Below are 19,463 nucleotides of genomic sequence, written 5' to 3'. Positions count from 1 at the left end.
TCATCACAATACGAATGCCATAACTTATCGCATTTGAATGACACACTTTATTCTACAATAAAACAGACAGCTCCTCCCCTATTTATATGACTTCCCACAAGTTACAACAATCACCAAACTTCCCAATCAACAATAATCATATTAAGCCTCCCAAATAGTCCAACAATCAACAACAGCACACTTATGATTTTCAGAAAATTGGGAAGCACCTATATCACTTCTTTTCAATTCAAACCACCACCAAAATTGACAAGAACAACATCAAGAACAACACAACAAAGATACTACATCAAGAACCAGTCGAAACCTAGATTAAAAACCTTCCAAAACAGTCCCATACGCACAACACCTCAAACATACTTCCATCTTCAAGTTTAACATATTTTCCTTCAACATCTAGGCTTGCTGTGGCCTAAAAATGACTCAAACCAGGGAGAGGGTGAAGAAAATACCTTATAGAACAAAAATCACAATTTACAGAGCTTACTTCATTTCTATGCCTTCCTCAATCAGCCACGAAGAGAGAAAGAGGCGAACTATCGACTAGTTTGGAATCCTGACGCTTGAATCCACTTCTTTCAACTTCTCCACCTTTGATTTTGATTCCAAATCCTAAGGAAATGTTTAGTAGGTCTAGAGAGAGTTTTAGGTCTGATTTGGTTCTAAAATAAGGCTTGGAGACGAAGGCCAACACTTTATATAGAAAGATAATTCTCAACCGACCGTGTGGGTCCCAAAGGTAGCTGCTTGCGCAGTCTCGCAAAAATGCGAATATCTCATTACTCCGATATCGTATCGACAAATTGTTTAATCCATCAAAAACTAGACTCTTATATATTCAATTTGGTGGGTAACCCCCTAAATTCAAATATATTGGTAGAAAATTGCAGTGAAGTTAGACCTAAATTTCAGTGCAATTTATTAACGTAACTTGTGACGACTTTTGTTAACTTTTATTTTACAACTCACGTGACTTCAAAACTTAACAAATGACTATTATACGACTAAAAATACCTCATAACATCACCTTTTTATCATGTTACGCACCCTAGTCTTACCCCAAAAGTACGGGTTATAACATTCCCAACTTGCAGACTTTCGACGAAACTTGTTTTCTTCGATTCGTTTAGCTTCTAAACCTTTCAAACCTCTTGGTACTTGCATTTCATGATCTTAAATATTTTTAACCTCCAAGGTAACATGACTAGCTTACTTTATGTACTTTAAAACATGATCTCATTTCCGATCCTACAACAAATGACTTACGACGTACTTTTACGTACAAAAACATGGGGTGTAACAATTTCCATTGTGGAGAGGATTTTAGCTATTGATATCCAGGCATCGGCCAATATATTTGTGAGATTTGATATATTTGGAGCCGAGCAGATTCCTTGCTTATGTTGTTTCATAGTCATCTTTGTTTGAGCGCATTAAGGCTCGCCAGTTTAATGACCCTTATTTGTTTGTCCTTAAGGATATGGTGCAGCATCATGGTGCTAAGGAGGTGATTGTTGGTGATGATAGTGTATTTCGACTTCAGAGTTGGGTTTTTGTTCCTAATGTCAATGGCTTGAGAGAGTTGATTCTTGAGGAGGCTTACAGTTCGTGCTATTCAATTCGTCCAGGTGCTATGAAGATGTATCGTGATTTAAAACAACATTATTGGTGGAGAAGGATGAAGAAGGACATTGTTAGACATGTTGCAAGGTGCTTGAACTGTCAGTATGTCAAGTATGAGCACCATAGATCGGGTGGTTTGCTTCAGAAGATTGATATATCGGAGTGGAAGTGGGAGCATATCACTATGGACTTCATGGTAGGGTTGCCACGGACTTTGAGGAAGTTTTATGCTATTGGGTCATTATGGATCGGTTGACCAAATCGGCGCATTTCACTCCGCTTATGACTTCTTACACTTCAGATCAGTTGGCTAAGATCTACATCTGGGAGACTGTTTATCTGCATGGTGTACTTATTTTTGTCATCTCGGACCGTGACGCTCAGTTTACACCGTATTAGTAGGGAGTTATGCAGCATGAGTCGTGCATGCAGGTTGAGTTGAGTACGTCATTTCATCCTCAAACGGACGGGCACTTCTAGAGGATCATCCAAATCTTAGAGGATATTTTGAGGGCTTCCATTATTGACTTCGGAGACCAATGTGATCAGTTTCTACCTTTAGCAGAGTTTGCAAACAACAACAAATACTAGTATAGTATCGAGATGGCTCTATATAAGGCTTTATATGGGAGGTGGTATCATTCTCCGGTCTGTTGGTTTGAGTCTGAGAAGGCTAGATTATTGAGTACAAACTTGATTCGTGATGCATTGGAGAAGGGGAAGTTGATTCAGGGGAGGCTTCTTACGGCCCAGTCCAGGAAAAAATGTTATGCTGATATGAGAGTTCATGATGTGGCTTTCATGGTGGGTGAGAAGGTTCTACTTAGAGTTTATCCTATGAAGGGAAAAATGAGGTTTGGGAAGAAGTGTAAGTTAAGCCCTCGGCATATTGGTTCATTTGAGATGTTGGAGAGAGTTGGTGAGGTCACCTACAGACTTGATTTGCCTCCTAGTATTTTGGGAGTTCACCATGTTTCTATGCTTTGTAAGTATCATGAAGATAAGTCACATGTTTTGGACTTTAGCACAGTGTTGTTGGATGAGAATCTGGCTTATGAGGAGGAGCTAGCGGCCATTTTGGATAGGCAGGTTTGGAAGCTTAAGTCTAAGGAGATCGCATCAGCAAAGGTACAGTGCAGAGGTTAGCCGGTAGAGGAGGCAACTTGGGAAACCGATCATCATATGCAAAGTAGATATACTCACCTATTTGGAATTTCAGGTATGATTCTAACCCCTTCGAGGGCGAATATTTGTTTAAGAGGGGGAGAATATAATGACCCAGCCGGTCGTTGTGTGTATTTGAGCTCCTTTCCCCTATTTGATGTTTCCCCTATGCTTGTTTGATGTTTTTTGACTTGTGGGGATGGTTGGTTTGGTTTCGAGAAGGTTTTGGAGTAAATTGAGACACTTAGTCTCATTTTTGGAAGTTTAAGTTGTAAGAGTTGATCAAGGTTTGACTTTTGTGTAAATGAGCTTGTATTCATGATTTGATAGTTCCAATAGGTTCATATGGTGATTTTGAACTTAGGCGTAGGTCCGAATTTGGATTTGGAGGTTTCTGGTGTTTTAGCTCTATTTGTCGAAAGTTGGCAATTTGAAAGTTTGGAGAGTTCCCTGGTTTGATCAGGAGTTGACTTTGATGATATAACGTTTGGATTGTTGTTCTAGAAGTTGTAATAGGTTTTTTTTGTCATTTGTAACTTGTGTGCAAAGTTTGGGTATAATCCGGATTGGTTAGGATTGAATCGGACGCTTGGTTTGAAGTTGGAAGTTAATGAACTTAAGAGAAGCTCAACTTGTGTTTTGATCGTCGATTCTTTGTTTTGATGGTATTTACAATATTTTTTTCCTTTATATAGGTGCGAATAGTATTTATGTACTTGTTGACATGATTGGACGGGATCCCGGATGGCTCGGGTGAGTTTCGGACCACCTAGAGCATTATTAGTGTTGTAGAAAATTTGTTGGTGTCAGGTCTTCATCGTGATTGCAGAGGCAGAGTCGCATTCAAGGAGTGTATTTTCGGAGCTCGAGAGGTTTCTTCTTTGTGTTCACGATAGGGTAGTCATGTTCGCAGAGGCTGGAGAGATTTGCTCATGGCGTTCGCACCAGGAAAGTCGTGAAGAGGATTTTCCTTCGTGTTCGTGAAGGGGAGACATTTTGGCCATCTCGTTCGCGACATAAGTGCCACAAACGCGAAGGGTTATTTCTAGGCAGTGACTTTTTGTGCTTCACGAATGCGAGGCTTGTGCCATATTCGCAAAGGGTACCCATGGGCAGAATATTTAAGAGTTGTATTTCAGGATTTTAGCCCATTCTTCCATATTTTGAACCCTAGACTTAGAGAGGGGTGATTTTTTAAGGGGATTTTCACACAAAGCTTTGGGTTAAGTGATTGCTACTCAGTTTTTATGTTATTTAAAGAATCTACATAGATTATTAACACCCGAACATGGGATTTTGAGGGAAATTCGGGGGGGGGGGGGGGGGTTTCCAACAACTTAAGAGAGTAAAAATTGAAGATTTGAGGGTCGATTTGGACTTGGTTTTGAAATCTAATCACATATTTGGACTCGTCAAATTATGGGAAATCAGGATATACCCCTTGATTCGGGTTTTGACCATGTGTGCCCCGGTGACTTTTGTTGACTTTAGGAGATTTGATTAAAGATTGAAGCTTTATTGTTTGGAATTGATTCTTATAGCTTTGTTTGACGTTATTGAGTTATTTTTCACTAGATTCGAGCCACTCGGAGTCTGACTTGCTAGGAAAGGCATTTTTGGAGTACTGATTTGGATTGTTTGAGGTATGTATCTTACCTAGCTTTGGCTCAAGGGAATAGTTGCTTGAATTGTTGATGTTGGCTATGTGCTAGGGGTGGCATACATGCGAGGGGTCGAGCCCATGTGCGTGCACTGGGTTTATCCATGTTCGGGGTAGTCTTTAGGCCATATTATGCCTTGTTTTGAATATTTGTGAATCTTGCTATCATGCTTTATGTGTTGTACGACTACGTGACTTCATAAATCATGCTAGAAATTATGTGTAGGCTTACTTGTCCTGTTTGAACATGATACTCATTATTGTGTGGTGTATCTACCTAATCTGAGCAGTAGTTGTACACTTCGCACAAGCATGCAATTTAGCATGCTATTTATCAGTCCAGGAGTACGTGATTTGATATTCATTGATTGTATACATGTATTCTTGTATATGCTTTTTGTGTTATGGACTGGTTTGATAACATATAAGTTGTCTGTGCAGGTTGAGTTGATTGTGACAGGTGAGTTATTCATACGGTTGCTATAGTACTTGAGTTGTCCGTGTAGCATATGGATAAGGATATATCCTCCTAGCGTCGTCCGCTCATGTTTCTCCTTGATGAAGTACACGCAGTTATGGAAAACTGATCAGTGTTGGGTTTTTGTGTATCTTCTCTACATGCAAACTCCTTGGGTGTATACATGAGATTAACTGCATATCTCCTTTATATGTTAGCTCCGAAATTTTATACATGCCCTTTTACGCATATCTTCTCCATATGCTGCTTATTTGATGAAAGGATACTCAGTATATATCTTCTCTATATGTCTCTCTCTGAGTAACTTGACTTGTTTATATATGCATATCTTCTCCATATGCCAAACTGTTGTTCCGGTTTGATGCTAGTGCATATTTTCTCTATTGCACTGTATGCAGTATTTTACAAGTAGATTCCAGTAATGTTACTATGTATATTAGTATTCATGACTTGTACAGATTTATCATGTGATATCATTTGGCGATTCTTTCCACTACCTCTCCAAAGTTAATCATGATGCTTACTGAGTACATGGGGTCAGTTGCATTCATACTACACTATGCACTTAATTGTACTGATTCGGGAGTTGGATCAAGTTGAGTTGTTGGTGATTATTGTTGTTGCTGCAGAAACCGAGGTAGATCTGCACCCTGATCGCAGTCCCTGGCCTCTCCTTCTATCATTTTATTATTGTATTTGATTCAGGCAGTACTTTGTATTTTCATATTCGCATTCTTGTATTAGAGCTCATGAATCTGTATTACCAGTTCTAGGGGATTTATTTATTGTCACAGTCTTTATCTATGGTTATTTTACTCTCAGATTATTTCATTCCATAATTTGTTGTCATGTTTTGTTATTGCTTTATGATTGTCTTGCCTAGATAGTGGGTTAAGTGCCATCAGGACCATTTAGGGTTTTGGATTGTGACTTTTTTGGGACTTGCAATCTTCCCAAACATGAATAGAATATTCACACCTGATTGGCCATGGTAGCCAAGACTACAATAGAGGGGATTGAAGGTCAAGCCTATACCACCGTTCATATTATCTTAGCAGAAATTTATCGGGGCTTAGACTGTTGCAAGCACGGAGCAGGTTATTTTGGAAGGCGTAACCTCTTGCTACAAATATGGTTGATAGAACATTTTCAAAATGGCGACTATGGCCAAGAGTTATTCTGCAGACCACTGGGTGATTATAGCCAACCATCATCAGAAACAAATGACTTTACCCCAGAAAGATTTTTTAAGCCTACTAATGCTAGAGGACAGACACGTCTCTTCAACAACCTGTCAAATGAGCAAGTATAATAGATGTTTGAATGATCCCCAAGCAAAGCTTTCATAGTGCGATCAAAGAAGGCGACCTACCTAGTTTTGATAGGGTTCTAAGGCACTTAGCCTTACGCTCCATTAAGGGTTATAAGGCAAGTTGGAAGAAAACAAGTGGTATCATAAGTAACTGACATGGTACGACACAAAGTGAACTTCAAAGGGGACGAGGTACCGCTTAAGTATTAAATTCTACACATCTAAAACCATAAGACTATTATAGGTGAAGATACTATAAAACATGATAGATACCAAGTTGGCGTATGTACTATTATCCCTCGTGGTTGGAAGACGACATAGCTGGACTTTTCAAGACATGCATCAAGTTGAAAGGTAGAATCATAGATAAAGAGGTAGAGGTGCAAGTGAAATACAGAAGGTTGTGCAAAAAGGTTCTTGAACCTGAAGCACAACATAGGTAACAACACAAGATCTATATAGAACTTGTAAGGGAGTGTAAAGAAATAGCAGACAAAGCAACAAAACATGTATAATATTTGGAGCAAGGGTTGCTAAAGCTGGAAGCAAAAATGAGGAAAAGGTTGTGGGATTTCCATGAGCTAGGATACAAAGAAGGTGGGAAGATAGCCATGGCCTATTTGATGATCGACATTCACAACATTTGGAATATGATTACTGGTATGAATAAGGCAAAGTATGACAAAGGACCATCTGGGACCAAGTAGATTAGGAGTATTTTATTTTATTATTACTTGTCGTCTTAGATCTACCCTGGGCATAAAGAGGTCCCAAAATAGGAAGCGTATGATTAAATATCCTATGTGCTATCTGTTTAATTCTACAATTAAATGTTTTGCTCTTTCATATTTTATCCCACCATACTAACTTGTTTACTTCTGTTTTCTTTTCTTTTTCTTATTCCCCTTCCCAAAAGTTGATTCGTACATCCTGGATACATCATCATACCATACTAGATTAAAAGGGTCCCCTCCTCCTACTACTACTAGCAATCTCAACAATAGAAGAGACAAAAATAAAATGGTCGATACAAGTAGAACAGGTAAGGATAATGCTCCCACTCTGAGGGAAAATATGGAAACTTCGGATGGAAGGAGCATGTCAGGCCAAAACGAGTTGGTCCTTCGGTTGGAGAAAAGTATCCTTGAGTTACACTACGAACTAGAGCAAGTCCAAAATCTCTCCAACCTATCCCTCACTCTCAACGTCCCAAATATAAGTCACCAAAACAACAACAACAACAACAACAACACCACCACCACCAAAAACTGCATCCTCCTCAAAACCAACTACCTCCCCAAAATCCACCTCCACAAGCTCCACATAATCCTCTACCACCTACCACCCAACATTACCAAAACCCTCTATTTCCATTCCAACAACACCAAAAATCCACCACCACAACAAATCCCACAACATCACCCCAATCTAATACCACTTAATACAAAAGATACCGCTTACCCCTCTCCCTAGAATACTTCACAACCCCTCTCTCATATACAAGACCCACCTCAAATGTCCATCAATGACGACCTATACTCCCAACTTTCTGGAACCCATCAAATCAACTCCATATATGTGAAAATATTACCATATACCCCCTCCTCCCAACAAAATAATATACATCAGAACCCATTGAGAAGTACTTACTTACCAAGAATATGGCTGAAGAACTACGGATGTTGTCAGAAAGGGTCCAGAGTGTATAAGTAGAGAAAGGGATCGAGGTGGGTCTGGGCTATGAAGACTTATGTATCTAGCCTGATGTTGAAATTTTCGATGGTACTAGTGATTTAAAGGCACATTTATACTGTGATAAGCTCATAGGAGTAGGGAAAAATTAGCAAATCTGCATGAAGTTGTTTATTCGAAGCCTTACTTTAGATTATTTATCTTGGCATATTTGTAAGAAGCCAAAGAAATAACCTAATTAGGTAAGTATGGATTCTGATTTCATGGACAGGTTCAAATTCAATACAGAAAATGCACCGGACTTGTTCTACATCCAGAATTTGAAGACGAAACCCATTAAAACATTCTGTTATGCTACCCGATGGAGGTCCAGGGCTTCCAAGGTATGACAACTATTAGAAGAAGAACAGATGAACAAGTTCTTCGTGCGTGCCCAGGATCCTCAATGTTATGAAAGGTTGATAGTCATATAGAATCACAAATTTTCAGACATCATTAAGTTAGGGGAAAGAATTGATGAATGTATGAAAAGTAGCATGGTCACCAATTTCGAGGCAATGCAAACACCAACAAGGCTTTACAATCTGGGGAATCTTTAAAGAGTAAGAAGTTGGTATCCTGATGGTCGCCCAAGATCCTAAATCCCTTCTCACTTACCAAACACCTCTATCGGTATATCACCCTCCCGCTCCAAATTACCACTACCCTACAATCACCTACCACACCTAATACCCAACCCGCATACTATCAGTCAACCTCACCTACCCATCAAAATTATCCTAGACCCCGAGCAAATTTTGTCCTAAGACCACCAAAACAATACACCCATATTGCTGAACCCATACCCCAACTATATGAGAGGCTAAATGCTGGTGGATACATCACCCACATTCCTTCCATAGCACCAGAAACCCTATCAAAATGGATCAACCCCAACATGAGTTGGGCCTACCACTCGAACATGAAGGGGCATACCATTGAAGAGTGTCGCACGTTGAAAGATAAAATCCAAATGCTGATTGACACCAAAGTAATACAACTGAAGGAATCCACATCGAATGTTCATAATAATCCACTCCCCAACCATAGAGGTGACAAGGAGAACATGATAGAAAAGAATGATGAATAGGATCTAGAGGGTTCTATTGGCTTTATTCGAGATGGAGACAATATGGTTGCTACTTATCCTATTGTGGTGTAAGCAAGGGCATTGTTCGAGCTCGAGGTGGTTGTGTCTTAAACTCCTTTCACGGTTATGATAGATCCTCCACCTGCCTATAATTTTAAAGTTGTACCTCGTGACTATGAAGCTGAAGCGAGAAGGAAGCGGAATTCTCAACTAGAAGAAGCTGGTGCTGCATAGGGAATGATCAAGACTGGCAAGGTATGTATATCGGAAGATCTAGCCCAATGAGGGTTGAGAATGGAAAATGCACCAAAACCACTAGTGGTGGAAGTAGGTAGTGATGATCTTTGGAGGAAGACACGGGCTAAAGAGTATTTTGTTATTGAGCATCTGAACAAAAATCCCGCTTAGATATTCATACTATCATTATTGTAAAATTCAGAGGCACACGAGAACACTTTGATGAAGGTACTAAGTGAAGCTTATATACCCATTGGCATCACAAGTGGAAAAATAGCAAACATAGTAGGGTAGATACTGGAGACACACAAGATCACCTTCCATGAAGATGAGTTGCTACCTGAAGAGTTAGGACATAACAAAGCATTGCATATTACGATACGATATGAGAACAAGTCCATAGCTAGGGTCATGATTGACGGTTGTTCTAGTTTGAATATATTCCCAATGACTACATTGAGAAGACTGGGTATAAATTTGTTCGAGATACGAGAGAGAAGTATGAACGTAAAGGCTTTTGATGGTTCTCATAGGGCCACCATCGGGGAAATGGATCTGAAGCAGAAAATCGGACCAACTGTGGTCGATGTGGAATTTTAAGTGCTGGATATCTCTACCACCTATAATCTGCTATTGGGACGACCTTGAATACATATAGTTGGAGTTATTGCCTCTATAATGCATCAAGTTTTCAAGTTTGAATGAGATCATCAGTAGCTAGTTATTCACGAGGATGGCAGCAATCTAATATACACTAATCAGACTGTGCTGGTGATTGATGGCTAGAAAAAACTAGGCGGAGAAACATTTCATAGCATCGAGCGGGTGAAAAACGTCAAGGAAGGACGATGGTGGAGTGATAAAATCATGAGCATGTTACTGTGTCTTGGGTACGATCTAGGTTGGGGTCTTGGTTCTCGACTTTATGGAATAACATAGCCGATACAACCCCGGTCTCAAACAACCACCTTTGGTCTGGGTTACAACTATATCGTGCAAGAGTATCATGATTGGACACCTTCATGGGGCGGGTTCTATTATCCTTTACCTAAGCTTATACTACCACTGTATTAGACATTCCACAAAGCTAAAACAATATGGGGTTCCAAAAAGGATGTCATTCTAGAAAAAGTGAGGAATTTGTTCTTAACTGAAGACGAAGAGGAATGCAACCTAGTCTTGAGTGAGGAGGTAGAGGATAACATTATCCAGATCATGGAGGACGGAGCCGTGCTAGGAAATGGGACTGCCAAACCATCCCGGGCATGCCAAGAACCTGGGTAGCTTTTGGTAGACTAGCATATTTCTACTTTTCTAGCATTTATTTTCAATACATTTAGTATTTTCATTTGAAATAATCGCTCGAGATATTGAGCTATTTTTTATGTTTGTTACAATTTTAATTTTGATTAATGAAGCATTTCCTTTCTACTTATTTTATCTTATTATCTTTATATTTTCAGCAAAATTATTTCTTATCCTGTTGAATCTGCAATTGTGACATGTAATGAGATAATGCAACACAAAGAAAGAGATTCAGAGGAATTGGAAAATGACATAATACCTAAGGAAATCATCAGAGAACTAGAGGATTTCAAGAATAGACCCAAGTAAAAACTAGAGGAAACTGAACTAGTCAATTTGGGTGATTCAAAAATAATTAGGGAAACTCACATCAATGTCCACCTTTTATTAACCAACAGAGAAGAGTATATCAAGTTCCTAAAGGAGTATAAGGATATCTTCGCTTGGTCCTATGGTGATGTAACGATCCGGTGGTCATTTTGAGCATTAGCACTCCGTTAAGCGGTTCAAGACTTTGAGCAGCTTCACTTGATGCATTATGACTTGCGTGTATTGTTGGGTTTGATTCTCGAGGGGTTCAGAGTTCATTTAGAAGAATAATTCTCAATTCGGAAGCCTTAGGTTGGAAGAATTGATCAAAAATTGACTTTTGAATAAATGACCTCGGAATCGTGATTTGATGGTTTCAATATGTTTGCATAGTGATTTTAGACTTGGGCGTGTGTTTGAATTTGGATTCGGAGATTTCTAGAAGTTTTTGGCCCTATTTGACAAAAGTTGGCAAGTTAAAGAATTAGAGAATTTATAAGTTTGATCGGGAGTTGACTTTGATGTTATCGGGCTTTGATTAGTGTTCCGAGACTTCAAACAGGTTTATTTGGTTGATTAGGACTTGTGTGCAAAATTTAGTTGCGCTTCGATATGTCAAGTGTGATTCGGACGAGTTCGGCAAAGTTTGAATATTTGAAAGTTAAGAGAATGATTTGGTCTTCAATTCTTGGTTTTAATGTTATTTATGGTTTTTTTGAGCCTTTGGATAAACTTGATTTATGTATATGGACTTGTTGGCATAATTAGACGGGGTTCCGAGGAGCTTGGTTGTGAACTGTGGTAGTTTCAGATCATTTTTGGTGAGGTTAAGAGCTGTTGAAGTTGCTGGTGTCAATGGTTCATCGTGATCGCGGAGTAGCCTCGTGATCACGGAAGGTAATCAAGGTAGAGGGGTTTTTGTTCATCGCGTTCGCGATCTCTAGTTCGTGTTCACGTAGAGTCTTGGCCAGGAGGGCCGCATTCGCGAGACTGGGTTCGCGTTCGCGAAGCAATGGAGTTTGGTTGGGGCGTGGTGCTCCATTATCATAATCAACTTGACGTTTTCGCGTAGAGTTGGTAGCTGGTGCATCGTGTTCACGCTGAAGGCTTCGCATTCGCGAAGTGTAGCTGGGGGATGGAGGCTATTTGGCCTTTGCGATAGAGAAGGGTACTACTGGGCAGGGTATATGTGTTGCCATTTTAGGGATTTTACCCATTCTTTTATGTTTTGAACCCTAGACTTCGAGATGAGGAGAATTTGAAGAGCAATTGCACTACTACATTGGAGGTAAGTAATTTTCACTTGAATTTGGCTTTATATCTTGATTCCCCATGAATTTCTACACCTAAACTTGGAATTTTGGAAGTAAAATTTGGGATTTTTATCTACAATTTAAGAGGGTGTATTTTGGGAATTTGAGGGCCGATTTGGACCCCGTTTTAGAATCTAATTATATATTTGGACTCGTGGGATTATGGATAGTCAGGATCTTGACCTTGGCTCGATTTTTTACCGTGTGGACCCTCGTTGACTTTTTTGACTTTTAGGAATTAGATTAAAGATCGAAGGTTTATTGTTTGGACTTGTTTCCTATGGGTTTATTTGACATTATTGAGTTGCTTTTGACTAGACGCGAGTCATTTGGAATTAGATTTGGACGATAGGCGATTGTTGCTTGATTTTAGCTTATCGGGCTAAGGTAATTCTCATGTCTATCCTTGTAAGAGAATTTTTCCCATAGGTGATATACTTGTTACTTGATTTATGACCACATACATGTGAGGTGACAAGCGCATATGTGTAGCTAGGTCTTGACCATATCCAGTAGTATTAACTTGAATTTGTGCTTTTTTGGATTATGTAGAGTTATTATTCATGTCCAAATTGATTCTATGACTATGTGGTAATTTATATTAATGATGTAGGAGCATGCCTAGGGTTATGACTTGTTGATTTGATATAAAGGATTCTTTTGCCATATTGATCTTTATTATAAATCCGTAGTCATACACTTGTCTTATTTGCTCCATGATTTTGGTGGTTTCTATGGCCTAATTGAATCATGATAAATAATATGATTAAGCTAAACTTGCTAAATAGCTTATTGAGTCGTTGTGATAAATTGAGTTACATGATTTGCCATAACTATCTTTTAGTCGTATGAGATTTATTTCTGCATTCTTATTATCATGCTCGGTGCCATTTTATTATATTTTTCATATACATATGCATGAGCTTGAGACTTGGATGTTGTGGAAATGTTGAGGAATTTGGCACTAAGGACAATGTGAGAGGATACTGGTTATCGATTATTGATGGTATTATGATTGGAAGAGTTGCGCGCCACAATGATTGATTAATGATATTATGATTGGAATGGGTTGCGCACCGAAATGATTAGTTGATGATTATTAATTATTAAATGATCAATGCTTGGATATGGATCCATCCCTCCAGAGTCAGATGATTACCCATGTACCTTGGACCCCCTGTGAGCATAGGCAGCCGTAACTCTTTTGGTGCTTGTTGGACATATGGCCCTTGTCAAGCACATGGATTTGTGTTGTGAGTTGTTGATATTGGATCAGGGGCATGCATTGGAAGATTAGACTCATGTATTGGCTCTTATATATATTGATATTGGATCAAGGTAATGCATTGGTAGCTTAGACTCATGCATTGGCTCTTATACACATTGATATTGGATCTTGAGCATGCATATGTACATAATTTGACTTATTCATTGATTTGATATAAATGTTGTTGACATGAATTATTTCTTGGTATGAGGATCGAGGTATTGATATCTTAGTTACTCTCTTTATCTATTAAGCATGCCTAAATTCTATATAATATGTGTTTCTTTGAGCTGTCGTATTCATTTGATGATAGCATGCCTATTTCCGTACTTTAATTACACTTTACCTAATTATTAGACGGATAGTGAATGTCGATGTCGACCCCTCGCTACTACTTCTTTGAGGCTAGACTTGATACTTATTGGGTACCATAGTTTTATACTCATACTACACGACTGCATATTTCGTGCAGGTTCTGAGACTGATATTAGCGGTACTATTGAGTTGAGCAAGAGAAATATATTGGAGACTTCGTAGTGAGCTGATATACTTGATCTTATCCACAAAACATGGAGTCCCTTTCCATACTTATCTATTTTCTCTTCATGTATTCTTTCTAGATAGATGTATTTATTCAAGTGACTCTAGTTACTCTTATTAGATGCTCATGATGTAGTGACACCAGGTTTTGGGCAGTTGATTAGACAATTGTGGTCATGTTTAGACCCTGTCATAGAATATATATATATACTCATGTTATTGATTTGAAATTCATTTTGCTTTATTATTTATATTGTGAAAATAGATAACGGCTTAATAATTGGATTTTGTGATGTTGATTGAGTGTTGGCTTGCCTAGCAAGCAGATTAGGTGTCATCATGGCCTTTGGTGGGATTTTGGGTCGTGACAAGTTGGTATCAAAGAACTAGGTTCATATAGGTCTCACAAGTCACGAACAAGCATAGTAGAGTCTTGGAGATCGGTACGGAGATATCTGTACTTATCTTCGAGAGATTATAGGGCTTAGGAAACTTCCCTTTCTTGGTTTCTTATCGTGCGACTTTATTCTTCGTGAAGCCTATATCTTCAATTGCTTCCTATTCACTTATATACGAGTTAGAGTACTCGATATCAGTTGTGTGTTGGCAAGCAGTAGTGATGTTACGGAGGTGGTGTGGGATGATTTTCCCTGCATTATGAGGGCATACTACTATCGCCGCCTTGTGGATGGGCTTTCCATTTATAGCAACCTCGATGTTGGTGTTGTCCATAAGTTTAGGGCCTTATTCAGTACACTGTGATGATCCACACATGGGTATCAATGCGGTGTTGGTACAGAATGGTAGGGTGGTTGCCTACATATTGCAGTAGTTAAAACCCCGTGAGAAGAATTATCTGGTTTCTGATTTAGAGTTTGGAATTTTTTCCAGTTGAGGAGAGGTATTTGGGGCTATGAAAATTCTGGCCTTGGTTTATGGATTTATGAGATTGCGCATCCCTGAGCATAGTGGAGTTTTTGCTTGTATGGTTGCGTAGTTGTCCTTGTTTGAGCGCATTAAGGATCGTAAGTATGATAGTTTCCATTTTCTTGTCTTTAGGGACACGGTGTTGAGAGGTGGTTCTTAAGAGGGGGTCATCAGAGGTGAAGTGTATTGCGACTTTAGGGTCAGATTGTGTTCCTAGTGGTTGATGATTTGAGGGAGAACATCCTTGAGGGAGCTCATAGTTTGCGATATTCTATTCGTTCGAGTGCTTTATAGATGTATCATGATTTGAGGCATTATTATAGGTGGGTGAGGATGAAAAAAGACATTATTGTGCATGTCTCATGGTGTTTAATTGTCAGCAGGTCAAGAATGAGCGTCAAAGGCCAAGTGGTTTACTTTGGAGGATAGTTATATCGATATGGAAGTGAGAGCACATCATTATAGTTTTTGTGCTAATGCTGCCACGAATTTTGAGGAAGTTTGAATTATTTGGGTCATTATGGAAAATTAACGGTATTTTATTCTGATGGTGACTTCTTACGTTACTTCTTACATTCTGGAGGGTTTGAATTCGACAGGAAGGGTTGCTTGAACAACAAAGGGAGTGTGAATGCTTGATTATCGTCTTGGTGCGCAATAATGTCTTGCGTTGGGATGTATTAATGGGTCTTCTAGTTGTCCATTGATGAAATGAAACAAATTCTTACAGCCAGTGGACGAGTGTTGGACTCTGGAGATTTATTGATTACTTAGTGGTTGTGTCCTTGGAAAAGTCAAAGAAAGAAGTGGATATGAAGTCACACGGTTTAGCTATCTCATGTGAGAAGGTTGGGGGTTTCATGATTTCTTATGAGGTTCCTAAGAAGAGTTTTACCTTTTACCCAGTGGTATGCATGTGCTACGATATGGGTTGGATCGCTTGAGTAAGATGGTACGACTCTCACAAAGTAGAGTGTGCATTTGAGCCGATAATTTATGGATGTTTTATGCTTAGTACAACAAGAGCTTACGGGAATTCGGCTTGGTAACAGTGGGGGATCGTGGAAGTTAAAGAGGAGAAGTCATTATGGGTTCTTGGATTATGTGATTATGGCTTAAAACCAAGTGGGAGAGTCTGTCGTCGGTGATTGGGTCACCTAGTCATGTGTCGTTATAGCTTATGTACTAAGGGACACACGTGGAGTAGATAAGACCTAAGGAGGAGGACTTCAAGGATGATTCTAGCAAGGAATTGATGGGTGCGTATTGTATTTTGCCTTAGTGGTATATGGAGGTTGTGGAAGGACTCAGGTTCGATATTCTTCAATGGAGGTTAGTGTGAAAGGGAAGCGGTTCGCTCGGTTGTTTCCTTTTGGAGTATTCATGTGCTAATGGAGCACTGATTGGCTATGTAGTTGGGACTAGGACGGAGTGCGAGATTCAAGATAAGGTTCTAATGGATTCTAGATTCGATATGTGGTATCTAAGGATTTTCGAATTTATGTGTGACTAAGGATTTGAGATTCGTGTTGGTTGTGGAAGAGACTTGGAGAATTTTAATATCATTATTGGTTTTGCGAGGTAGTGTTTGAAAGATAGAAAGAATAACTTCAGATTCATAGAAGGACTCTCAGAGCGGGCATTTTGGATTGAGGTACCATTGGGTGTATGAGAAGGAATAAAGTGGCTTATAGGCCTTAGTACCACGTGGTTTCGTGCCGGGGTCACTTGGGATGAGCTTTGATTGAGGTCCATATTATACAATGAGTGGTGTTGCCTTGAAGGCGGGTCATGAGTAATCAGAGGAGGTTCAGATTCATATAAGGTCTCTTAGAGCGGGCATTTCGGATTGAGGTACTATTATGTATATGAGAAGGAATAAAGTAGCTTATAGGTCTCAGTACGATATGATTTCATGTTGGGATCACTTGGGATGAGCTTTGTGAGGTCCATACTATACTAGGATTGAGTGATATTGCCTTGAAGGCGGGTCATGAGTAATCTGAAGAAGTTGAGTCAGTATAGCAGCAGTTTGGATCAGCATGATAATGGAAATAATCGGTTCCTTCGATATGTTAAAGCTTTGCAGGTGCTTTGGTGGAAAGACTTATTGAGGTTTGGCAATCTGCAGGACTTGGTTGATTTAGAGGGATTCAGTTCTGATGGCTTGGTTATATGCATACATATTCCAAAGAGTTTGCGATGATTTTGACCATGATTTGCGATTAGTGTGTATCCTATCCATGATTCAAGTTGATAATGGGGTCCTCGTATTTTCGCATAATAGCATGATAGATGCGGTGAGCTATGTGGAATTAGGATTGAATGGACAAGGTTGTCGTTCCGTTTTGAAAAGAATGTCATGAGTTCTAGACAATATGAGAGATTTCAGATGTTTAAGAGTATGCTAGCACTATCTTGTATCGCCTAAGAAGAGTGTGTTGTGTAGAAGATGCATTGTGTATTATTTTGCGGATGTTTGAGTAGTTCTACAAAAATCGCATGCCAATAATCGCTGGTGTTCCGATTTTCTACTTGATGCGAGAGATTTATGGAGTAATTCTTATGATGTGATTGTGTATGTGTGACATGTCAGCCATTTAAGTGAGAAAGGTTGAGCTCGGGTATGAAGATTCTGGTACTCTCGCAGTTTGGAGATTCTATTTCTAAGAGGCAGACTATTTCTTTGGTTGTGATCTATGGGAGTGTGTTCAGGATTTGACAGTTGATTGTATGTGTCATGGGTAGAGTCATATTAGATTTTTGGAAGGCTATTGACCTATTTTGGAATGATCTGAATCTATTTGGAGGCATATTGGTAGGCCTAATGAGGAGGTGTGTTCTACACTGGATTGGATTTGCTTATTCAACACAACATCTTCTATGGGTATGTCATCGGGAATAATGGATGTTATTCATGCCCTGATCTATTTCATATATTATTACTTCATGCTATGATATGTTGTGAGACGATTCTACTATTCAAATGCATGTTGTGATCCTATTTAGGCCTTGTGGTGATATATGAGCGAAATGGCTCTTGAGATGTTGATTTTTTATTGCACTGTAGATGTGCTTGCATTTTCGTAGTGCTTTATGATATATATCTCCCCATGGTTATGTTTACGCACTTTACGTGCTTGTTCTTGATACACATGTGTTTGAGAGTATGAGAATTATGATCCATTGGTTATTGATGAGATTGTTGCGAATCGGGTGGCACGTCGCCACGGGTATCATGTGTGGATCGGGTGACATGTTGGCACGGGAATCTGTGTGGATTGGATTGCACGCTACAATGCAGTAGTGAAGGGTGCGTTTCCTTAAGTCTATTTCGTGTGTTTTGCTTCTCCTTTGTCGGATGAGACCATAGCATTATGCTTTTGTTGTTATATCTGCTACACTTGCTGGATAGTTCTCATACTTGGGTTCCATTCCCAATAGTGATCATGCTTGAGCGGTTGTTGTTGGTGCACGGGTCGTGTCGTATGAGGTTTTTGATGGTATTTGATATGACATGTTGGCTGAGCATCTTGTACTAGATGAGACAAGGTTATTGCGTAACGTCTTCTCTTCGAAGTATTTTGAACCCTTACCCTCGCTTTGGTGACACAGACTAGTTCTAACCGGAGTTATTTACAAATAAATGTCCTAACGCACCTTAAAAGTCATTAGGTGACGACTCCTCTCTTTTTATCCCATTTAAAAGAGTTATCACATGTCGAAACCTGTTTTCGCGAGAAATTGGGCGCGACGCTAAGTGAAACGCCTCGCCTCATGCTTCCCCCTTTTAAATTTCTGATTCAAACTGAAATAATACTAGGACACTTTAATAAACGGAAAGAAAAATAATGTTTAGTTAAGTGCAAATAACTTTTTATATATTATTTTAATCTAATTATATAGCGACAAGAAGATGTTTCGTGGCTAACTTCGATGCGCAGATTATTAATTTTCTATTATTAGAAAGATACAAAGGTAGGAGTTATTTATTTCTCTCTGAATAATCCTTTTTTTATTATAAAACAAACACTTCTAAATTTTAAGAAGTCATGAACGCCCATGTTTGTTTTCTTTTTCTATAGTATGTTAAGAATATTATAGTTATTGAGAGATTTGGATTCTTAAATATTAGACGTTCTTATATAATTCAAATAAAGAAAGATTAAACAGTCAAAATTTTAGTTAATTTAAAAGTCTGAAATATTAAAATAATAATAAGATGACAATGACAATTTTACCTTGTACGAAATCTATTTTTATTAAAGGATGAAAAAATGAATGATATTTCACTAAGAGGTTTCTTGTTTTTAAGATATTATTATAAATATAAATATAAATATAGATAGATATATTATGTGATTGAGAGAACAGATTAATTACCCAAGTATAGATTTCTGCTTTTTAAAATATAACCACAAAAAAGATGGTGGTCCCCTTGGATGGCCAAAAGTGTTATGGTAAAGGAACCAAGGAGGATTCACGTAATTCATGGATTGCTCTGAAC

The 19,463-nt window shown here is 38.8% G+C and overlaps 1 protein-coding gene across 1 annotated transcript; it reads left to right on the top strand.

Moving 5' to 3' along the window:
* The first annotated feature begins 2,226 nt into the window (after window positions 1-2,226).
* On the top strand, window positions 2,227-5,337 carry LOC138895740 (uncharacterized). Its single transcript, XM_070180466.1, has 3 exons — window positions 2,227-2,751; window positions 4,889-4,907; window positions 5,324-5,337. The coding sequence occupies exons 1-3, from the start codon at window positions 2,227-2,229 to the stop codon at window positions 5,335-5,337; spliced, it is 558 nt and encodes a 185-aa protein (XP_070036567.1).
* The last annotated feature ends 14,126 nt before the right edge of the window (window positions 5,338-19,463 follow it).

The sequence above is a fragment of the Nicotiana tomentosiformis genome, chromosome 7 (genome assembly GCF_000390325.3).
Source record: "Nicotiana tomentosiformis chromosome 7, ASM39032v3, whole genome shotgun sequence".
Lineage (NCBI taxonomy): Eukaryota > Viridiplantae > Streptophyta > Magnoliopsida > Solanales > Solanaceae > Nicotiana > Nicotiana tomentosiformis.
This window is presented reverse-complemented; position numbering and strand designations above follow the sequence as displayed.